Genomic DNA, 24896 nt, shown 5'->3' with positions numbered 1-24896 from the left:
AATTCAGTTTATATGCATTTCCTATCCAAACTCTTTTCACATTTTCAAAGTTCCTTCCTGCACAAGTGACAGAAGAACACAAGCTTAAAATAACCAGAGAAATAGCACCACAGAAATAGAATAGATAATTTAAAAAGCATTTACCCTTTGCCCCAGCAACACACTTGTGGAACTTTATCCTACTCACGTATGAGTTGAATAATGGACAAGGCGGTCGAGTGGAGCGTTATCTGTAATGCCAAAAGACTGGAAATAACCAGGTGTCCATCAATAGGGTAGTTATGAGACACGTGTAGGAGACAGTAACACAGTGACGTCCAATAAATCCCTCCTCAAGGTGTTCCCTCCCTTGTGAAGGTCCTTCCCACACTGGCTCTGGGCTTGGCCCCATGACCTGGCTTGGTAATGGAACATTAGCATGTAAGATACAAGCAGAAGCTTAATAAGCTCTCTTGCACTGGGGGCATGATTCTTCTCTGCTTTTGGGATCCAGTCACCACGTGAAGTAAACCCAGGCTAGTCAAGCTAGTCCAGCTGGTGGTCAAAGTCTACCACCGACATGTGAGTGAAGCCATCTTGGGCATGTAGCCCCAGTCAAGTTGCCAGATAACCACATCCATTTGAGTAAATCCATGCAAAACCAGAAGAAACACCACCCAGCTGACCCTGAATGGCTCACCCACAAAGTTGTGAATAAATAAAATCATTGTTGTTTTAAGCCACGAAGTCACAGAGCAATTTATTATGTGGCAACAGATAACCAATATACCAAGGTATCTCCAAAACAGTGGAATACTATGAAGGTATTGTCCTACCAAAGAAGAAAGGAAAAGGATATACTCTGTGTACTGATATGCTAAGGTCTCTGATAAACTGTTACATTCATAGGCCAAGAGAAGAACAAGGCAAATAGTATGCTGCCTTTTGTGTAAGAAAGAGGGAAAATTTAAATGCATATGTAATTATTTTGCATGAAGAGACACTGGACATCTATAATCAGGGAATTAACATATATATTTACCTGTTTCAATCAAATAAGAGATGAGCCAATTGGGTAGATGGGGACAGAGGGGGCAGTGAAATTTATCAGTAAAGACCTTTCTAAATGGTTTCAATATATAAACCATGTGAATTGGTTATCAGAAATAATTTTTAAGTGAAAAACCAGGCTAATATAGGACTGAAATGACAAAGCTTGAAAAAGTAGAATTTCAAACTGATTATTACAATTCTACCATGATTCTCCATGATGGCCTTCCTTTGAACTAGAATAATCCTTTCTTTGTAATATATTCTATCTTGCCTCCAGACTATAAGTGCCTTGAAAGCAGAGACCATGTCTTATGCATTTTGTTTCTTCTGCAACTTGCAAGCATAGTGCAGGGCACAGAGTAACTGCTCAGTAAATGGTTGTTTGCCGAAGAAATACAGAAGAACATTCTGACGATGCTAAAAATGTCCATCGTTAATGCTGGTGAGTTCCATCAAATCTTCAACAGCCTAACTTCTTCCATCTGTGCACATACTCCGCACACCATCTTTGAGGAAAATGGTGAGCATTCATTATGATCTGGGGCTTTGCTTCTTGTAAACATACTCTGAACTACTGGGCCAAGTATATACAAAAGGTAATTTGAATGCCACGAAAGGAAAAAAAGCAAAACAAACTCCCCCATTTCGAAAGAAAAGAGACCCATTTGACTAGAGGAAGTCTAGAAAAAGAAAGATCTTTTATTATTTCTCATAAGTAACGAATTTCACTTCTGTGGTTGAGTAAGCAGCAGCCTGCAGCTAACTCCCTGACGAGCGAAGCGATCCCAAGAAGTGGGCTCTGCAGATGGAGCGCCAATGGCCCCCTTTCCTATCCTCCAGCTTCCGGAGAAGTCTGTGCTCGGGCCATGGTGGCCAGTTTGTCTGTTACAACTTCAGCATTTCTAGGAAAGAGGGTGCCAGCAAGCTTTCTCTGTAACCCATTTCGGGGTTTGACAATTCTCACTATAAATCTTCCCTTACTTTGAACCTGTATCTTTCCTACTGTGCCTTACCCTCCCCCTCTTTTATTAGTTTGCTGCCTCCCTGTCTGACCCCTGTGAAAGCTTGACCTCTTGGAGGAGGAAGTCTGCATCACCTCCATGGCTGGGTCCACATCTCTGCTTCTAGGATGGACTTGGTGGGTCGGCATGCAGAGCCATCCCAACCCTGGTGTGTCCTGGACTGCGCCGTCCACCAGCACCATGTGGCCTTGGCTCTGTCTCCTCACCGAATGCAACACAAGATCAGAGCCATGGGCAATAATGAGGTAGACAGCAAGGTACTATTTTTTTTTTAAGATTTTTTTTATTTATTTGACAGAGAGAGACACAGCGAGAGAGGGAACACAAGCAGGGGGAGTGGGAGATGGAGAAGCAGGCTTTCCGCAGAGCAGGGAGACCGATGCGGGGCTCGATCCCAGGACCTTGGGATCATGACCTGAGCCGAAGGCAGACGCTCAACGACTGAGCCACCCAGGCGCCCCCAGTAAGGTAGTAGGTATTAAAGGACATGCATAAGTAAGAGTGACAACTAAGGGTGTATAGACAACTGTCTCAAGAGAGGCAGGCCATCTATACAGTATTCCACTATGAGCTCTCACCGGCTTGGTTTCTCCCACACCGAGTAACTCCATTTTCTTAATTCCCCTCTTGGATCTCATTTCCCAATTTTTTGATCTGTTTCACTGTTTGCTGCCATGCTTCACTTGCCCCAGAGTTACAACAGTAGGGACTGTCAGTGCGGGGATTACCATTCGGAGGTTCTGCAAGGTAAAGACTGTAGGGAAACTGAAGCTGACAATTTAAAATCCAGGTATGCCTTTGCCGTAACAGATCAAGAAGCATTGGTTATGTGCCTACTGTGTGCAAGGTGCTGGGTCAGACGCTGTCAGAGATCCAACAGAGTAAGGAGAGGACATCCTTAAGATGGGATTTAAAGAAGAGGATGTTGGCTTAGATGTGCAGAGTTCACTGGGAGGGCTGGGGCCACTGCAAGCCCACCAGGACCAGGCGGAATGGATGCAGTGGGAAAGGTGAAGAAGGAAGCCTCAACGCTGATTTCTGGACACAGACAAAAGAGGGGAGTGTGACCTATGACAATTTCCAGATTTGGGGGTTTTGGGGGGAAAAGGAAACCTGGGGTGATCCTGACAGAGGAGGGGAGCACTTGTGAGGAACTGGTTGGCCCGGGGACACACTGATTCTGGGGGAAAGCAAGAGAAAGTCAGTACTACAGATGAGAAAATAAAACTGGGAATATAGTTTTATGACTGAAACCATGAGAAAAAAAAAGCCTTCCAGAAGGGGCATGTGCACAGGGGAGAAGAGAAGGGGGGAAAGGTCTTGGGGAGCACTCCGAGTGCTCAGAGTTCCAGATGGAGGAGGGAGAGGAGTGGAGAGGCGGTAGGGTGAGCCCCTAAAGAGCAGAGGTATGTCCCATTTGTCTCTGTATAGATCCATGCAACTAAGCGTGGCTCTGGCCCCCAGCAGGTGCTACAGAAATGCTTTGCAAATGTTGGTAGAGGAAGATGGAAGTGCAGTAGGGAGAGAAGGGTGAAGAAAACCAGCAACAGAGCCATGCTGCATAAGTCAAAGGAGAAGAATAACTCGAAGTTGTTTAAGGGCTAACGGTGCATGGAGAATTATGATTCCTGAAGACCAAAAGTACCTCCGGGGGATCTAGCACCTAGGAGTCTAGGCTGCCCGGGTCTACCAGAGTGCTGGGGTGGGTGAGCCAGGCATGAGGACGTTTGGCCTCCAAAGCAGGGTCTGCACAGACACCCCCCCCCCCCCCCGCCCCGCAGGTGACGCTGCCTTGTTTGGTCTGAAAAAATAAAATCCCCGGATTTATCACATTTTCAATTTAACTTTTGCGCTGTTTTGATTTTGACTCTGAGATCTGGAAACTTTTTTTAATTTTTAAAAGATTTTATTTATTCATTTGACAGAGAGAGAGACAGCGAGAGAGGGAACACAGGCAGGGAGAGTGGGAGAGGGAGAAGCAGGCTTCCCACTGAGCAGAGAGCCCGACGTGGGGCTTGATCCCAGGACCCCAGGATCATGACCTGAGCCGAAGGCAGACGCTTAACGACTGAGCCACCCAGGCACCCCGAGATCTGGAAACTTTTAATAAAACTTGGGGAGTAGTCAAGCTTGTACGGACTCCACTGACACTGGATATTCTAACCCTGACTTTGGGGAAAAAAAGGAGAAACTGGCATGGAAATTACCTTTTCAGAGAAAAGACTACTCAAAGGTACTGGAAGTTTATTTCACAGCTGAGGGGCGGTACTTGATTAGAGGACTCTTAACAAGAAGAACTGAAGATCTAAGTAAATATTTCCCATCTGCTCCTGGTCCCGCCACCTGGCCATTATTCCTCCTGCCCTGCTGATAGCTTTCAGCCAACCAATTCCGTTTTATTTGGGCAAGTTGAGAGGCCACCTGCCGTGGAATATACTCACGCATTAAACAAAATGAACATTTCTTATTTCTGAGCCCCCATATGATTTTTTAAACACAAAGAACTCACTTTCACCTTCAGCAGATTTAAGAAAATGCTGACTATTGAAGAACAGGTATAAACAAGGCAATCTTTTGTTGACGAAGATTGGTAACGACCCGCACCTCGAAGGATCCCCTCTGTTCCCCTAAGACTGGTGAAATAATCCGTCCACGCTTTCTTGCTCATTTCCCTGGCTGTTACAAGACTAAAATGCAGAAAAAGATTTTACGAGGGGACATGGCATATTTGTGCTAAAAACAGGCACCACACAAATCCAGAGAAGGGAGCCAAAAAGCAATACCAGACGCAGGGAATGGTGTGAGAAAAGGCAAAAGCGAGAGGAAAGAACGTGTGCCCTGTCTGGAGGGCTTTACATCAGGATGGGGAGGGTGCAGGGCAGAGGGCTGGGTTGAGGACTTGTGGCCAACGAGGCTGCAGAGAGCGGAAGAAGTCTTTGTGGACAATTTTAACGATCAGGCTAAGGAAGACTGGCTCTTTCCCAGAACCGGGCACACGTGGAAGTTTGGAGCCAGGGAATATAAAGGTTACCGAGGTGTTTTGGCTGTGCCGAGGACAGGGAGGATGGCGGACCTGCACAGCCAGCCCCCTGCACCTGCACAAAGTGCTGTGGGGACCAATCCAAGGAGCTCAAGCCGCAGGCATCACCTGACCTCAGACTGGTGGCCCACAGCAATGCTTTGGGTCTCCTGGAATTCGTGTCCGTTCAGAGCGAGGGTCCAAAACTCCTCAAAAGGTCTGATTATTTTCTTTTCTCCAGGGCACAGTTACTCTGATCAAAGGCTGTAGGACCCTTTGGGGAAGGCTGGGAGAAAAATTAACAATATAAATTTTTGGCAGTGTAATGGGGGACTTAGCCTCCCCCGCAGTTAAGGGTTCTGGGTCTGCAAACTGGCTCAAGTCTGGGAGTTGACCAAGGGGGCACGACACTCTCTGTTTTTATGATTCAAGTTAGACTTACATTCCCTTGACCTAGACCTCTTCTGATTATGCAGATCAAGTAAGGCTGTGGTAGACTGCCCATCCATTTTCACTTCTAGAACACCATGGGGACAGAGTTTGAAATGGAGGAAACGAGAGATCAGTGAGATTACAGACACAGAAGAAAGTAATAAGATGGAACCAAACATGAGTAGATGTGGGACCAGGATGAGGTGCCCCTGTTACCAGAGACTAAGGTTTGGGGGAGGAAGAGGCAGAGCAGGGCTCTAAACGGCGGCGGGTTATCCCAGTTGCTGTAACCAGCAGAGAGCTGGAAATCTGGAATGAAAATGGGAGACCTGTCAGGTCTGGAGGTGGGGGGTTTGGAACACCTTGCATCCAAGTTGAAAGGTTTAGAGGGAGTCCATGAGATCTCAAAGAGGGAGAAACCGGAGAGAAGAGACCCGGCCTGCCCTGGGGCTGAGGTCTGCATTTACTGGAAGCCCTGCTCACTGGAGGGCTGGGAGTGGGACGGGCAGTGAGGAAGAGGACTCCAAGACCAGGCAGCTTTGCAGGAGCTTAAAACCCTGGCAGGAGGCTGGCAGCATCAGACGGGCAGCAGGATGGGGAAGGCAATCGCTTCCAGGACTGGGAGTCTGGAGCACATTTGGAAGCGGTGAAGGGGAGATGGTGAAGATTCTGGAAGGTGAGGGAAGGCTGGGGACTCCTGCAAGGGCCTGGACTCATCACTCAAAGGGAGGACAGAGGTTGAGGGGACAGAGAGTGAATGCCCAGGTGGTGATTCTTGGAGGTCTTCGTGGGGGAGGCCTGGGGCGGGGGTAGCGCGGCCTTCAGGCCCAAGACAGAATGATCCTTTATTCTTTACAAAATAGCGACTGTAAGGTTAGCGCTGAGTCCTTATCCCCTTACCAAAGGCTTCAAGTGGCGCTCCCACTGTTCCTATGTTATTCGTGTCACACTCCCTTAACTCGCAACATTCCCATCAGCAACGAGTTTCTAACCACAATTCTGTGAGCAACTATACAAATTTAAATGCATTTGGCTCTTTTGTGAATGACATACAAAGACGCTGAACTTGTAATGAATGCAAGACACTGGATTAAGAGAATATTTTCTCTGGTTTTAGTTCAGTTGTCTCAGAACGAGCTTATCTTGCCCACGAGGCTCCCGCCTTCCTGTCAGTTCACTGCCCGCCTTCCATTCACACAGCGCTGTAGGTTTTGTATTTTCTTGCCAATCCCCTCCTGCAGGACTCCGCTAAAGAAATCCAGTGGCTGCTCGCTCAGCCCGACCCTGAAGATCCGGGCCCTCCTGCTGGTCCCCGCCACCCACACGCTGGATCCCCACTGGGGATCAGACTGTCCTCTAACTCAGTTCCAAATCTCCTGCCCTTCTCGTCGACTCCAATACACCTCACCCCGAACGTCGAGTCCTACCTCTTAGGCTGTTCTGTTCTCACTGTGGCCATTCATCATTCACGGCCTCTTGCTTCTTCCCGTCTTCCCAGAGCCTTCTGAAAACTGTCTCTTGAGGGCTGGTTGCTCTTGTGTTCTCTTGACTCAAACATGAAGATGTTCTGGTTTTCTGAGCCCACAAGAGTCTCAGCCCACAAGAGTCCATTAGTGGTCACTATTAATCCGTAGCGAATTCCCTTAGGTAGAGCTCTGTAGTTTTGGAAGCTCCTGACTTTCTACATTTTGTTTCAGGGAGTCTGGCCTCATTTTCAGTCCTTCAGACACGTGCAGTGAAACAGTACTCAACAAAAAGATGTTGCTGACACGTAGATCTTTTTCTTCCGATTATAGGATGTCCCGGCATCTGGCATTATTCTAACTTGGCTGTGATCTCTGTCTGTCCACAGCTAAGGGAGCATTTGCCAACACAGCAGAGCCACACTGTGCAAAGGCCCTTCCCCAGAGGCGCCAGAGTGAGGGTCTGAAATCATGGAAGGCCCGGGACGCATCATCTACGGTTGTCCTGCTCCTGGCACAGGCTTTATCAGGATGCGATCAGGTTTTATCAGAAATGTCACTGGTTTGCTCCATGGAGGGGGGCAGATTTTAACGAATATGGTAATAGAATATGGCATTTCCAGTTGTCCTCTCTTGTTAGGGGCAACTCCTAAGTGACCCTAAAAATACTGCATTTGATAGTTTGGGTTTTTTTTTTTTAAAGATTTTATTTATTTATTTGACAGAGAGAGACACAGCGAGAGAGGAAACACAAGCAGGGGGAGTGGGAGAGGGAGAAGCAGGCTTCCCGCAGAGCAGGGAGCCCGATGTGGGGCTCGATCCCAGGACCCTGGGATCATGACCTGAGCCGAAGGCAGACGCTTAACGACTGAGCCACCCAGGTGCCCCGCATTTGATAGTTTTGAAAATTCTAAGTTTCTCCAAAAGAAAGAAGGAAAGGCAGGAAGTTATGGTGCCTTTAACAGGCACATGAGGTAGGGTGTCCCATTTTAGAGATTAGAAGACCAAGGCTAGAGGGACTTGAAAGGTGTGAGTTCTAAGCTGTGTTAGGTGTGAATTCTAAGCCGTGCCAAATATAGATACCTTTACATAAAGGATGAAAAAATATGGAAAGGACTTGTGGGAAGGGGGTGTGAGAGAGAAAGAACATCTAGAAATTTCAAAGTTGTTAAGATGCATGTCCCCTACTTTATACATTGCTCTTGATTAGGACTAAGGGACCTGAATTCTTATGAGCCATAAAAGGGAAAAGCAGGTAAATAGATTCATGCTGACTGTTCATGTCACTTTCCCTCCACAAACTATAAAGGTTGGTTTCAGATTCTCAAACAAAAATGTATGAAAAAACAGGAAAATCTCTCACTCTTGCAGCCATTTGTAGTGACCTGAGTGCTTTCCTTGGCCAATATTCAAATGTCACATGCCAGCATCACATGCTTAATACTATTTTAGTCAAAATGATCTGTGTTAAAATCACCTGAATCGGGCGATTGTTTGATCTTATTATCACCAACACGTCCTCACACAACATCCCTCACTGCTGATGAGCTCACAAGAAAGACTTTAGTTTAGAAAACTGGCATTTTCTTAGAAAAGGAAAAAAAAAAGCAGTTCTCAGTAAAAGATAAACCACAGAGCTACTGTGTTCAGACAAGTTGTACATATTAAACCACACACACACACAATCAAAATAATGTTTAGGCTTTGTCTAACCTACAAATGTGAGCAAATTCAGCATTAAGGAGTTAAGAGCAGAATCCTATTTATGACTTTCCCTGACACTGAGAACATTCATTGAAGAACAATGAAACAATATTCTAGATTACCTCATTTGTTCTCCACACAGTTCTAACAATCCATAATAATCCAAAGGTTCTTTACTTGGTAGGACACCAACAGCCAATAGAACAGGCTGGGTCAGAACTTTCTCAGAGATAAAATCTATTTCTACCTCAAAGTAAAGGGAAGCCTCAGGCCCGCAGGGACTCAGGGTTCCCAAATGATGTCAGATAAAAAAGAAAAAAGTTAAAGGGGGATGGGAGAAGCACCTGTATCAGGTGGAGAGTCTATCAACAGAAAAATTAGGGATGAAAGCAGCTAAGAGAGGCCAATGACCTTGAGGCTGCACCCAAAATGATGTGGGAGAGCAGACTTGCTGGTCCAAAAATGCAATCTCAATGGTTGGCAACAGCTGCAAAAGCCAAGCCTCTTTGTGGGAAAGCTGAGAAATATGGGAGAAATGGAAGGGAGAGGGGCAGAAGGAACAAAGAAGGACAAGAGAAGTGGTGGCAGATCATGTAGCCAGGATGAGGACAGAAAGAACCAGACAGTCCTTGACTTAGAGGCAGAAAGGCAGTGAGGAGGGACAGAATGGGACTGTGTTGCTATCTTGGACAAAGGAGGGGAGACAAACATCCCTGCACAGCTCAGGAGATGGTCTGTGAGACCCAGCCCTTCCACCTGCTTCTAATGCCACATTGACAGTTATTTTAAAAGCATTTAAAATATAAACCATGTTCATGGAAACTTTCACCAGCTCTCACCTTGACATACATCCATCTGCATAGTTTCAAGGTTGACTCAAAGTTCAAAAGTTGAGTGTGACATGTTTTACCTTTTGAGTTCTGACAAAAACTGTAAAGAAGCAAATTAAAGCCAAGAGGGATATTTCTAGCTGCCATGCTAGGTTAAAAAAAAATCATCCTAAAAATAAAATAACACTTCAGGCCATAGGGTTCATTTCTACAAATATTAGTTCCCCCAAACCCAACTCTAGTAAACCATGATCTCCTCTTAATGAATTCTCTTCTATACATATCACTGTGATGGTTTTATTATGGCCCCTTTTGATTTGAAGTTTGAGATTTCAAAGGGATGCTGCCCATCATCCTTTCCTGCAATTTAAAGGCACTGCCCCTTGGTGGTGACAATGTCATAGCCACATAGAAGGATACAGAAAAAAGTACTTTCATACACTGCTGGTGGGAATAGATATTTCTGTGCCATTTAGAAAGCAATCTGAAAATACCTACCCAAATTTAAAAACACTGCCCATTGATGAAGCCATATCCATGCCTACATGAACAAAGGGATGTTCACTACAGTGTTGTTTATAATAGAATCATTTACTAAGCCATGCTACAGACAACCAAGGAGTAATATGCAGTCATGAAAAAGAAACAATGTGGGGCACCTGGGTGGCTTAAGTCGGCTGAGCGTCTGACTCTTGATTTCAGCTCAGATCATGATCTCAGGGTTGTGAGATCAAGCCCCTCATTGGACTCTGCACTGGGTGTGGAGCCCGCTTAAGAATTTCTCTCTCCCTCTTCCTCTGCCCCTCCTCTCTCTCTAATGAAAAAAAGAAAAAAAGAAAAAGAAAGAACGGAGGAATTTAAACAACATATCATTTTTAAGTGAGGAAAAAGCAAGATGCAGAGAGGATTTATGATATGATCTGATTTTTATAAAGCAATGACAAGAATCACAACAGGTATGTGTGAATATCTCTCATGTTTGATATAATGACATGAGTGTGGAGTAAAGCATGGAAGGATATATGCAAGGTTGATAACACTGGCAACACAGGGGAGAGGGATTAGGGGTGGAGGGATGAAAGGAAGTGGGAGGGAAGTAATAAGTGAAAATGAAAGATGTCAACCATAAAAACCACATGGATGCTATGATCTCATTTATAGGAAATCATGTGTGTGCACTCAGGCACACGGAGGTGAACTGATGATGATAGGATGGTCTGCAAAATACCAATGTTTTTATTGCAGGAGGTTGAGATGTTTTGAAAGAGAAATCTTACTTTATTCCTTATATGTATTTAAAAAAAATATTTACAACCACATGTATTATTTATAGAATCAGAAAAAAAATATCAGTGAAGGGGACCTATAAAAAAGTCCCACGCAAGGCAGTATAGGTCCCCAGAGCAAAAGCAAGCAGAGAGGGAAGGTTGTAACGTCGAGCTGGGACCACACTGGGAAGCTTCTCAGTGCCAGGCAAAGACAGAAGAACAACTTTAGGATGTGTACCAACAGATTAACAATAGGGTGGGGTTTTTTGGTGGTGGTGGATTATGAGTGATTCGTTTCCCTTCTTTTTGCTTTTCTCTATTTTCCTAATTTTCTGCAAAAAACACACCATAATCAAAACAATATATTATTATTATTTTTTAAAGATTTTATTTATTTATTTGACAGAGAGAGAGACACAGCGATAGAGTAGGCCTCGGATGTTTTCTAAATAAAGGGATGGATGAGTGAAACGCTGCCGAGGAAGAACAGCTAGGTTTCAGTGGCACTTCGTGAAGTTTTATATGAACGCCCACAGCCACCCAGCCAAATGTCCAAGTCAGGTGATTTGATCAAAATTACAGAGAACTGTCATTGTTTTTGAGACTGACCCATTTTTAATATCAAATCTCTGACTGCAGCCACTTCGTGGAACCCATATCAAGAGAAGGCATGATACCCAAAGGAAAAGACAAAATAAGTCTATGGTGATGAAGACGAAGATGAAGAGAAATTACATGAGGAGATGACATTAAAAGCCTTTCTCCACACAAAAAAGAAGTACGTCATCGACAAGCATTGCCTCAAAGAGACACTGGGATTCTGTAGATCAAATAACAATATTCCCAGGTAACTTCGGGGTTGCATTTGTTTGATACAGTGGCCAACATGACAAGTGTGGAACCAGACTTAGGAGAAGTTAACTTGGAAGTTTTTATTCAACTGTGGTTTGCCTTTTCCTAAAAGTTGGCACATTCTGGGAACTCCCCTTCAGGAGAAGCGTTCAGGAGAGGGATGGTGGCACCAGGCTGAAGAAGGTGACAGGAGAAGGAAGGCCTCTCAAGAACTTCCCGCTTCAAGATTTTCTAATTCAAGATGAGACGTCATGCCAACCGCCGATTTTATACCTTCTCTCTGTCAGATGCTCTAATTGAGGCAACTGACTAAGTAAACAGTGTTTCTGTTTTCTGGCATTCCTGAAGCAGATGTGATAGAACTGAAGGCAAACAATTTTAGCACCGCACTCCATGCATTACCCTCTGAAAACAGTGTAATCATGAAACTAAAATGTTTATTCGATAATCAAAGACCAAGGCCAAGAAACCAAAAGTCATTTTGTAAGACAAAGTACTGGCCAGTACTTCCAACAAAGGGATCGACTGAGTTATCCTGAAATGGCTCCCCAGAAGAAGTCCCTGTGACTTGATTTCTTGGTTTCTTGCTCTTAGTCCAAACGGTCAGGAAGAATTTAGGAGGAATAGGGCTGGTTATTACAGAGAACAGGGTTCTCCTGACCGAATTTCAGGATAGACTCATCAGAAAGTAAGCAACATCCTCCTCCAGACGACACCCCCACAGCTCACCCAAAGACATTTCTCCACATGTGGACACTCCCTCCAATGTCAACCAGCACCCTTCTCGCTCCCTGTATGGCTGGCGTGTTCGAGTCTGCCTTCTTGCTTCCCTCTGTCTCCGTGGGTCCTCTTCATCACTCCAATTCTCTCTCTTCCTCCAAGTTTGGCTCAAAGCTCACCTCTCCTCTGTCTGGCCCCACCAAATTCTGGTCTTTTACTTTTTCTGAGCTCTCTCCTGGTCTGTATACCCAATTGACATGAAATAATTAGCAAGGGCGTTGACAGGAACACAGCCCCAATGAATGATTCCCGCTGGATCTCCCAACACCCGAAATGTCTTCCCTGTTGTGGTACAATGTGGAGACAGAAGTTCCCTCCTTCCTTTCTTTCCTTCCTACCCTCCTTCTTTTAATTTAGTGTTTATTAAACACCTCCTTTATGCAAAGCAACTGTTTAAGGTTTTTGCATGCACTATCTCACTTCATCTCCTCACAAACCTCTCCAGAAAGATCTACCAACTCTGCTCCCCTCTGGCTTTTGAGGGTCTTTTCATGGTGTCATCACCTACTCAGTTCCCTGGTGCTGTGCTTGATTCTTCCCTCCTCCTCCTCAGCCCAACATCCAACCAACTGCCAGCTCTGTATCTCGAATCTGGCTCCTTCTTTTTATCCTCCTGTCTTTATATCTCTCCTAGACATAAAAGCCTCTTCACAACTGGTCTCCCTGCCACCAGGTTATCATTCTTTTTTTTTTTTTTTTTTTATTTGAGACAGAGAGAATGAGAGACAGAGAGCATGAGAGGGAGGAGGGTCAGAGGGAGAAGCAGACTCCCTGCCGAGCAGGGAGCTCGATGCGGGACTCGATCCCGAGACTCCAGGATCATGACCTGAGCCGAAGGCAGTCGCTTAATCAACTGAGCCACCCAGGCGCCCCAGGTTATCATTCTATACGTGGGTCAGTTGATAGCCCTGCACATACACAAAACTACGTGATTCCCATTGTCTCCATAATATAACCTGAGTTCCCAAGTTTGACATTAAGGGACTGCTGCCTTTCACATCCCACCACCTATTAAAGCTTATCTTCCAAACACGTAAGGTTTCTTCTGATTCCCCAAACATACCAGGCAATTGTCTTCTTATGGGTTTTTGTTCATGCTATTCGCACTGTGTGAAATGGCCTTCTCCCCTCTCTGTCCTAGGCAAAAATCCTACTTTTCAAACCTAGCTCAAATGCCACTTAACTCCCCCAGGTCAAAACTGATTGTTCTTTCTCCTGAAATTTCGTAGACTTAGTTGTTTATGCTCTGAAGCTGCCTCTAGATCATGAAATACTGGAGGGTAGAGATAGCATCTGTTTTTCTTTGCATTCCAACACCATGCCCCAACCATGCCAGTACTTCCTAAGCACAGGCAGTAATGAAGTTATTAGCACGCGTAAGTTAGTTTACTTAGCTACCGCTGTCTTCCAAGTGTTTCTCAGAATTTCAAGCTCACAACCTTTATGAAGTACCTACTATGTACAGAGAACTACAGCAGGAGCTGTAGAAGCAAGCTAGCTAGTGAGCCATGGTGCTTTTATAATGCATCGTTTTAATGCATCACCTACTATGCTAAGCCACCAAACACACCATTGTTTGAAGATGTATCCACTCTTGTGGATCAGCAATCATTCACAGCACTTCCCTCCATCACTGGATATAGCAGAGGTAAGATAATGCTTCAAAGAGCACCCAAGAAGGCTCACGACTCCAGAAATCAGGGGTGTTCTTTCCTTCCAGGACAGACAGTGGATTGATATGGAAAACAAAAGCATTCATCTCTTAGCAGTACTGAGTCTCAAGCCCCATAATTTATGTTAACTTTAGTTATAATGAGCATTTAAAGCCATGAAAGTAGCTGAGAAAACATGAAGGTCTGGGAAAACTAAAAATTTTATTGCCTATGAAGTTGTGCTAATAGACGAAAACTTTCATAAGGGATGATAATTTTGGGTTTGAAGACTGGTATTTTGATAACAGCTGTGCAAATTTTTCTGAAGAGCCCAAGGTGATCTATGACATAAGGTGACCATACGTCTCAGCTTGTCAGGGAGCATCCTGCTTTACACCTGTTGTCCTTGTAAAATTATTAATAGTGCCCCCCTTACTCTCATAACTGTCGCAGTTTGAATGATAAATTACATGACCACTCTATTATGAGTGTACTGTTGGACTTCTGTGGCCTGTCCATACAAGGGAAGATAGTTTGCTCAAATACAGGGAGCTGATGCTGAGAAAAGGGGCAGAATCCAGGCTTCCTGACATGAAGCCCAGGTTCTATCTCAGTTTTTCCTATTTCCTCTAAGTTGTTTCCTCATCAATTAATCAAGAAAACTACTTTGGGAAATGGTAAAGATGCATAAGTGTGATTTCTACAAACTAGCCATTACAACTTAGTTGGGGAAAGTACATACATATCCAGTAATTAAACATGGTCAGAAATATTCATAATATGGTACCAATTGTGAAGTTCAAATGACAATCTTAAAAGCTCTATCCCCAGCCTTTTCACTAACTGGCCAAGTGTCTGTGGGCAACTGGTTTCATTAGTTTTGGGCCCAAGTTTCCTTAAATAAAATGCTAGGGTTGGATGAAGGAGTCTCTAAGAACATTTCGATCTCTGGCAATCCATGACCCTCTACATTTGACTCTAGCTTTTGTTTAGTATGCTCTAGGTTTAGCTCAATAGCGGATGTGAGTGTTAATTTCAGCAAAATGGCAAACATTGGGCTAATCCTGTGGGTCTCTTCCCACCACAAAGATGTGAAATTCTCAATAAAACATCACAGAGCTGAGCTAGGAAAAAAAGGAAGGAAGGGAAAGAAGCACAGGATACAGGAATGAAGATAAAAATTGAAACCAGAGGGGCACCTGGGTGGCTCAGTCAGTCCAGCGTCCAACTCTTGATTTGATCTCAGGGTTGTGGGATCCAGCCCTGCATTGGGCTCCATGCTCAGTGCAGAGCCTGCTTGTCCCTCTCCCTCTGCTCCTCTCTCTCTCTCTCTCCCTCTCTGTCTCTCTTAAATAAATAAAATCTTAAAAAAAAAAAAATTGAAACCAGAGCTTTAACAAAAAGTTGACTCCATGATACCCAAAGAGAGTTTCAGATTTACACAAATGCTCCTAGAAATCTGGGGATCGTGATTAGATTCTAATGCTCATGAAGGGGCATGGTCTTGGTTCTGTATGAGGCAGGAGGGCCAGAACTGAGCCCCGTTCATAAATCTCAAAGCCTTAACAAGTCACCTTATCCATGAAAAAGAAACTAAAAGCACTCTGCCCTTTAGGCCAAAGATAAAGGGAGATAATTGCCTTATATTCAGAACTTAGGACCCCTTGACAAAATCAAAGCCCTAAACATGAACCATATTCAATTGTAGGATCAGAATTTACACTATCTATACATCTAGGTGTAGGAGTCCCATGACGAGAAATGAACATACACACAATTCTAGGACCACTGAAATTCCTTAGATCACCAGAAAAAAACAAGTATGTGGCCACCATGTAGGGACAATGTCACAACTCAGGACTCAAGATTCCCATAGAAAAGAAATCTGTGTGAGATGAACTTGCCAACACACACACACACACACACACACACACACACGGAAATAAACTACCATGAGGGATAGTCATAAAGGGAAATTCTGAAAAACTAAAATCCTAAGAACTGGAAAAATACTAGAATCTGAAATGGATTACAAAATAAGATTGCTTACAATTATTAAAGTGGTATAAGAAAGACTAAAAACCAGAATGAAATAAGAGTAAATGGAATAGAAAATAGGCAGATTTGAAAAAAACAAAGCAAAATACAATAAAAAAAAACACTCTTAAAAATAACTCAGTGGAATTTGAGAAACAAGACAGACGATCATAGGGGAAGGGAAGGAATAATCAAACAGGATGAAATCAGAGAGGGAGACAAACCATAAGAGACTCTTAAACTCAGGAAACAAACTGAGGGTTGCTGGAGGGAGGGGGTTGGGAGGGATGGGGTGGCTGGGTGATGGACATTGGGGAGGGTATGTGCTATGGTGAGTGCTGTGAATTATGTAAGACTGATGAATCACAGATCTGTACCCCTGAAACAAATAATACATTATATGTTAATAAAAAAAGTAACTCAGTGGAAAAGTTAGATAGTAGAATAACACAAATTTAGAACTAGTGAACTAGAAGAATAGATTTGAGGGAATCAACTAAAATGTAACAAAGGACTTCTAAATAAAAATGGAGAATTGAACACACATGTCTAATGTTGGTCTCACATGAATCCTCACTAAAACTAGAGAAAACAACTATTTAAAAGACATAAACCCACAAGGGTAAGGAGAACAGGTGAAGAGATAATAGTAACAAGATTTTGGAAGATGGAAAACAGATGGACAAACAACAATAGAACTAGCAGATCAAAGGATGCTGAATTCTAAACCAGGAATAGGGAACGTTAGGAGCCAAACAGCAGACGCTCCAGAGGTCCAGGAACAGATAGCGCTAGTTATGTCTGGAACTGAGGAGGGAAAAGAGGAGAGAGGTGACTAAAATAAGGAGAATGGAATGAAAGATTTTTAAGAACCAATTATATTTCCAGATCTCAGGTCCCCCCCCCTCAACTCCATCTTACTGGGCAGCAGACTCTATCCCAATGGGTAAAACTGGAGGTTTGTCTCTGGAGAATTCCTGGATTGTGGGATGCCGTCCATCAGCAAAACAGAAAGTCATATTCTGAATGCTGACCCCTCCAGTCTATTCTTCCCTGAAGCTCTCAGCTCTCAGAGGAAGATCTTTACCCTCCGTGTGAGAGTTTGGAAGAGTGTTTTCTGGAGATTCTGACTATCCCCGATATTCCCCATCTTTAGGGGTTGACCTTAGGAGTTCCCCAGCAAATGGCATAAACATATTATTCCACAGGGATGCTCAAAGTTAGCCAGCCCCTCACACATCCTCAGGGCTTCTAATAAGCTTATTAGTTCTTCATTCTTGAATAAAGGCAGACAGCCAAGGATTACCAGACATGTAAGGAGAGCGTCTACATGAAAAACAGAGTTCAAAACAAAGAGGAAAAGGTGATGGGGAGGAAACAGAGATCATGAAGGAAAAAGAAAATTTCAAAAGAGAATACATTTTTTTTTCTCAGAAAGCTAAGAGAATGTCACACACGTGAAAACAGAACAGAATGCTAAAAAAAAAAAAAAAAACACACACACACAAAAACCCCCCAACTATTTATAGATGAAAAGAGGAAATTTAAAACAATAACAAAAAAGAAAACCCAAATGACAGGTTGGAAATTGAAGTTTAAGAAATTGCCCCCAAAAGAGCAAAATGATAAAGAAACAGAAAACAGGAAAGAAAATGTGAGAAAATCAGAGGACTGGCCTAGAAAGTACAACACACAAATAATAGGAGTTCTGGAAAGAAAAATGGAGCTAATAGAGAGAAGCAAATATCAGCATATTGAAAGAACACGCTGAGTGCTCAGTACAATAAGTGAAAACAGATTCGTGAAGAGGAAAATTACTGTGAAATTTAGAACCCTGGGGAAAAGGCAAGATTCTATGAGTTCTAGGGAAAAAGAAAAAAAAAATCAGGTACAACGCATCAAGAATGAGAATGGGTTTAGTCTAACCACAACACTGGGAGTTAGCATACATAAGAGCAACATCTTCAAACTTCAGAAGAAAAAATTTTTTTAAAGATTTTATTTATTTATTTGACAGAGAGAGACACAGCGAGAGAGGGAACACAAGCAGGGGGAGTGGGAAAGGGAGAAGCAGGCCTCCCACCGAGCAGGGAGCCCGATGCGGGGCTCGATCTCAGGACCCTGGGATCATGACCTGAGCCGAAGGCAGACGCTTAACAACTGAGCCACCCAGGCACCCCAAGAAAATTTATTTTTGACTTAGATTTCCTCGTGCAAGACAGACAAGGCATCAAGTGAGAAGAGAGAATAAAGACCTTTAGAGACATTCAAAATGTGGATATATATCTTTTGTGGGTCCATTTTTGATAGGCTATGCAGGCTGGGAAACACTAAAATGAGTAAGTGGAAAAAAGAGGGAATTTTATGCAATCCCACATAAGACTAAGGTATAGAGGGATCATGTGGTGAAGGGAGCAGACAGCTGGGCCCCAGGCATAGAGAGCAGTCCATCCAACTGGGCCAGGTGGATCAAGAGAAAGACATACTGAGGGCCACTGCACTGCACTGGGTTTTGATTCTGATAACCTGCTGGAGGGTGTGCTCCCTCAAGCAATGAAGTAAATCAGCAAAGGGGATCCAACTCAGAAGAAAGGCAATGGAAGGTTCTAGAATAACAAGAGATATCCCAGCATGATAGGTGTATAGCAGGCATAGAGAAAAGTTCAGATAAAAGGAAAATGGAAGTCTGCAGAAAGGATGTCACCAAGAAAATAAGTGGAACCAACAGATTACTGATGTGATCAGCCTTGTGGCAAAATGTACTTGTGAGGCTATGCAAGATATAGGGAAAATCTGCAAAAGGTATGAAGAACACTAAGGAAATGAAAAAAACAAGACAGATATTAACTTCATGAAAATAAAAAGTTCTGCTGATAATATTATTTATATAGGCAAAATAGGGAAAACACTAACACTTGATTTAATAAAACATTGCATATAATTATACTGGGAGAAAGCGGAGGGTAAGCTGTGGATACAGTTATGTAAAAAAGCTAGGTCTTTATTTACTAGAGTGAAGTTATGGTATTATGAAGAAAATTGATAAAATTAAAAAAAAGTATATACATTACTTAGGCATGTGGTGATATATATATATATATATATATATATATATATATATATATATATATCTATATATCAGAAGAAAAAGCTAAAATATAGAAAGTGATGTTCTCTAGGAAGGGGACTGGGCAAAGCAGGGTAGGGTAGAATTTGTTCCCATAGAAATTAAGGAAACAGCACATAAGTAATTATGTACAAGGATGTTTTTGTCTACAATGTTTATGGAGACATAAAACTGAAAATAACTTGTGTTCACCAATAGTGTGGAACAGCTCAATAAATCACATAACAGCCATACCTTAGAATTTAATTAGCTATTTTTAAAAACTGGTTAAATTTGTATCTATTTATCTGGAAGGACATCCTGAATATGTTACTAAAAGAGCAAGATAGGTTGTGAAGTAATGCATATGGTATGACTGGATTTTTTTGCAAACAAAACCAAAACACTGTTATTTAATTTATATGGATATATATGTGCCATGTGTTTATATGAGCGTCAAGAAATGTGTGGAAGGATGCATGCCAGATGTTTACATTGCTTACCTTAGGAGGACAGGAATGGAAAGGGTAGGGGATTAAGAAAAAAATCAACCACAGGAAAACAGAGATTGGGAAACATAAAAAAAAATGGTTAAGAGACATGAGGAAGAGAATACCAAGGTCTAACATACATGTAACAGCAGGCTAGGGAAGCTGTAACAAACAACTGGGGAGAGACAACATTCAGAGATTATGACAGAATTTTTCAGAATTGATGAATATTAGAAATCCTTAGATTTAACAAGCATATTGAATCCCAGACAGTGAAACTGCAGATCATCAAAGACAAGAACCAAAAGAAAAAAAAAAAACCTGTAAAGCAATTAGAGAGAAAAAAACAGACACAGCTAAGCAAACGACAGACTAGCAACAACTTCATCTCATCAATGATAGGTGCTGGAAGGCAAAGAAGTAATAATTTCAAATGCTGAGGAAACATATCTACATAGAATTCTATACCTAAAAAATCATTATTCAAGACTGAGGGTAAATTAAAGATATTTTCAGATAGAGACTGAGATAGTTTAATATTCTCAAATCCTTGATGTAATAACTACTCCAAGGTGTACTTTAGTAAGAAGTATTTGAACTGAGAAAGGATGAACAGAATCCAAGAAGCAACATCAGTAACATTTACTGAGGGCTTACTCTGTACTTTGCTGCATACCAGACACCATTCTAAGTGACTTACAATAAAATTGGGATTCAAATTCAGGCAGTTTGCTTTTAGATCTCATGCTCTTAACTATAGTGTAAATAGAACGGCATATATTTTGATAAATTTTGAGAAGTAGATTTGTAAAAAATAATTGGTTGGGGACAAAAAGAAACAAAATGATAAATGATAAAATATCCAATGGTGTCATATCAGAATATGAGAGAGAGAGCTTCATAAAAATGTTCTAAGGAGTCTGTTATATTGTTTTGGAAGCAGAGATACAGATTAATTTTAGACTCTGTTAAATAGAATTTTTAAGGTTTAAGGGTAACAGCTAAAATAACAGAACAAATCACCTACATTACGAATCAAGAGGAAAACAGCAATCCTTTTTTTAATGGTATAACCATATTTATTGTGCCTGGGACACAAGGTGAAGGGAGAAACCTCAAGAGGAGGAAGGTGGGGAAAGTCTGGAGCTCCAGTTAGAGGCAGGAATGTATCTGCTGGGCTCATCACATAATGAAAGGGAGGGCTCTGAATCCATCATTCCCTTTGTTTCTTCCCTGGGCTTCTTGAGCTTTTTGAACATGGTGGATCTCCATGACCACCCGCCAAAGTCCCACGACTCTGCCTCATCCAGCTCGCACACCAGCTGTGGATCATTGCATCCATGGGACTGCTTGGCTACATTGCCCCATTCAGAGGAATCCTTGGAGACTGGAGTGTGGGAGGCTTCCAGCTCGGGGTGAAGGGTGGTCATCAGCTCACACACCTGCTGCTGGACAGCCACTCCAAAATGGATCCTCTCCTCAATCTGAGGTATCTGCAGCTGTAGCCAGATAAGGACCAGGCTGACTGCTCAGTGACATCCTCATTCCCAGGTGTCAGGTGCGATAAGAGGATCATGATCTTGCCATTCACTGGACTACTGGGAAAACCTTGGCCTTCAGCTTGCCCTTTCATCTTTTAATGCATTTCTTCCTTCTCCTGCAGTTTCTTCTCCTCTTCCTTCTCTTTCCCCTTCATGGGATCAAGCAGAGAATATCCAAAGGGGCCTTCAGATTGCTCAGGTTAGCTTCATTGAGAGCTGGATCCTTTACAAATGCTGCTAGCTCAGAAGTCTTCTTGGGGAAATCACTCCTGAGTAGGTCGTCTGTCTTCACAGAACCTATCCACCTGGGCTTGGGATTCAGGCTAGACTTTGAGTGTGGTGGCCAGGGCCAGGGGGCCTAGCACTGCACAAGGAGCAAGGAGTGGACACAGGGAAAGGAAAGCAAAATCAACAGGAAAACTCAAGTCATCTAATAGAAGACAGAATAGGAAGAAAAAGTAAAGAAGGAGCATGGCATATAGAAAACATTTGGGTTCCTACTGAATTCCAAATATATGACTTATCAAAATAAATGTAAATGGCTTAAACAAAGCCATTAAAAGGCAGAAATCTTCAGATTTTTTTTTTTAAGATTTATTTATTTATTTATTAGAGAGAGAGAGCATGAGAGGGGGGAAGGGCAGAGGGAGAAGCAGACTCCCCGCCGAGCAGGGAGCCCGATGTGGGACTCGATCCCGGGACTCCAAGATCATGACCTGAGCTGAAGGCAGTCGCTTAATCAACTGAGCCACCCAGGCGCCCAACAGAAATCTTCAGATTTAATTTTGTAAAACTCTAGCTGTTTACAGGACAGAAGCCTAAAACATACTGTTACAGCAAGGATCCACATAAAATAATGCATTCAAAAAGTAAGTGTCCCTACAAATAATAAATATTCAATAAATATTTCTTTTAATTGAATGAATAAACGAATCCAATCAAATAGACTTCAGAGCCAAGAGCATCTGCTGGGCGGAGGGGGGAGGGAGTGTGGATAATGAAGGTTGCCGCTTAATGATAAAAGGATATTCACCAGGAAGCCTGCTGTATACCTAACAGTACAGTGTCAAGTATATATATAGCAAAAACTGAGTTAATTCTGTGAATGTAACAATTCAAATTATAGTGAGAGATTTTAGCACACATCTCACAAAATCAATAGACCAAGCTATAAAGCAGAAAAAATACAGAAGACTATAAAATGTACATTAAAACTTCATCTAATGGATATGGAAAGAGAACCCTCCACCTAATAAAGAATACACATGAAATGTTTACAAAAATTGACAAGGTTCTAGGCCACAGAGCAAGTCCCAACAAATTTCAAAGACCTGCTAACATTCAGACCACAGTCATCAACCAAAACACAATAAAAGTCGAAATCAGTAACAAAACCACAGCCACCAAGCCCAAGTACATTTGAAATTTCAAAAACACATTACTAAGTTATTAATATGAAATAGAAATGAAAGTAACAAAACATGTAGAACTGAACAATAGTTGAAACCCTAGATTTCAGTAGAAGGAATGCTTGGCATTAAATGCAGTATCAGGGGACGCCTGGGTGGCTCAGTCGGTTAAGTGTCTGCCTTCAGCTCAGGTCATGATCCCAGGGTCCTGGGATCGAGTCCCGCATCGGGCTCCCTGCTCCGCGGGGAGCCTGCTTCTCCCTCTGCCTCTGCGTCTCTCTCTCTCTCTCATGAATGAATAAATAAAATCTTTAAAAAAAAATAAAAATAAATAAATGCAGTATCAGAAAACAAGAAAAAATTAAGAAGATAAAGAGCAATAAAATAAAGACAATGGAAGAAAATTCTTTTTCCACAAATGGATAAAGTAAGAGGAAGGCAATAATAATAATAACAACAAATCAATAAAGTAAAAACAAAGAAACAATATAGAGTAGGAAGAAAATAAAGGTTGATTTTTTTGAAAAAAACTAATAAAATAGGTAGATATTCAACAAGAATGAAATAGAGAAATAAAAGAAGGCAGAAATAAACACTATTAGGCATAAAAAAACCCATAACTCTCAATAAAGTATTTATTCTTTTAAGTATGAGAATTCTGTTTTCTGCTTTAAAGCAATAAATCTAAAAACAGATGAAATAAAAAATCTCCTAGAAAAATATGTTACCAAAATTGACACACAAAAAATAGAGAAATAGTAAATGCTTCTGAACGTATTTTTATAAGTTCAGTCTAGAGCTGGATTTTAGAAATAGACTGACAATACAAAAAAGGAAAGCAGTAAATCAATCTCAGTTTAAAATATCAATGCAAAAATCCTAAATAAAATATCAGCAAACATATCCAGCAGTGTGGTGTGTGTATATATACTATTTCTTTAAAAATATGTTTTTAATCTGACATATATGATATATCACATATATCATATTTATCACATGATTAATGTGTGATGTGGGTTTTGTATTTGTAATGATTTAGTAGGGTTTATCCTAGAAGCTCAAGAAAGATTTAACATTAACTAATGTTATTTAGCACACTTACAGATTAAAAAGGAAAAACTATATAATCATGTCAATAGATGCAGAAAAAGTATTTAATGAAATTTAACGCCCCTTCACAATTTTAAAATGCAATGAAATACCTAGCCAACCAAGAACAGAAGGAAGTTTTAATTAAGAAGTAGTTTCTATGAAGAACCTACAATAAAATTTAGGAACACATTTCCTTTAAAGTCAGAAACTAGACAAATATGCTTTCTCCAGCACCCTTCCATTCATCATTGTGTGAGATACAGAACTGATGCAATAAAGCAAGAACAAGGAGTAAAGGAAATAAGGATTAAAAACGGAGAAACAAAAGAGCATTATTTGCAGATGATAAGACTGTCTACATAAGAGAATCCAAAAGAAACTACAAACAATTATAAGTAATAAGAGAGTTTGGCAAGAACACTGGAGACAAGATTAATATACAAACACTCATGGCATCCTTATCAGCAACAATCAATTAGAAAATGTAGTTTTTAAAAGATTCCATTAGCAATAGCAATAAACTATGACAAACCTAGGAATAAATCTAAAGCAAATTATTAAACTTCACTGAAAGTCATAAGACCTAAATAAACAGAGATATATATCACACTCATAGAGTTGAAGATTCAACATCAATATTAATTCCTTTTAAATTAATATATAAATTCAATGTAATTCATATTAAAATCCCAGAAAGAATTTTCATGGACATTTTAAGCTGGTTTAAAAATTCACATAGAAGAATTAAGGTAAAAAAATAGCCAAGACAATATTGAAAAAGTATTAAGGTGGGCACTGTCCAAGTAGATATTAAGACATTAATTAAAGCCTTATATTTCAGACACATTAGGATTGGGGCAGATACAGATAACTACACCAAAGCAATAGAGAGAGCCCCTCCATGTAACAGAACTTGGGATGAGACAGAGGTAGCATTATAAGACTGTGGGAAAGGGCTGAACTATTTAATACATGGTTTGGGACAACTGGTTATTCATATGGGAAAAAAATAGACTCAAACTCACACTATATCCACAAATGAGTTCCAAGAGAATTATAGTTAACTTTAAAATGTTTAGAAAAAATACAGTCACTATTTTTATAATCTCGGGCTAGGGAATGATACAATGGGGAAAAAAAAAAGACAGGAAAAAATGGTGATAAAT

The 24896-nt window shown here is 41.6% G+C and overlaps 1 protein-coding gene and 1 pseudogene across 4 annotated transcripts in view; both read right to left on the bottom strand.

Moving 5' to 3' along the window:
- The window catches only part of BCL2 (BCL2 apoptosis regulator), a 233309-nt gene that overhangs the window by 131771 nt on the left and 76642 nt on the right, over positions 1–24896 (bottom strand). The window contains exon 3 of one of the 4 annotated variants that reach the window (XM_064578771.1): positions 21462–21593. The exons of the other annotated variants lie outside the window; for them this stretch is intronic. Within the exon in view, the coding sequence (XP_064434841.1) occupies positions 21588–21593 (6 nt within the window). The 3' untranslated portion in view covers positions 21462–21587. Of the gene's footprint in view, positions 1–21461; positions 21594–24896 lie in introns of those variants that run through there. 4 annotated transcript variants of the gene reach the window in all.
- LOC135362599 (proteasome activator complex subunit 1-like) lies at positions 20804–21582 on the bottom strand (annotated as a pseudogene).

This window comes from Mirounga angustirostris, unplaced genomic scaffold, assembly GCF_029215605.1.
Source record: "Mirounga angustirostris isolate CCGP_5_RB_7025 unplaced genomic scaffold, mMirAng1.0.hap1 SCAF_14, whole genome shotgun sequence".
Lineage (NCBI taxonomy): Eukaryota > Metazoa > Chordata > Mammalia > Carnivora > Phocidae > Mirounga > Mirounga angustirostris.
The sequence above is the reverse complement of the archived record's forward strand: the minus strand, read 5'-3'. Positions and strand labels throughout refer to the sequence as shown.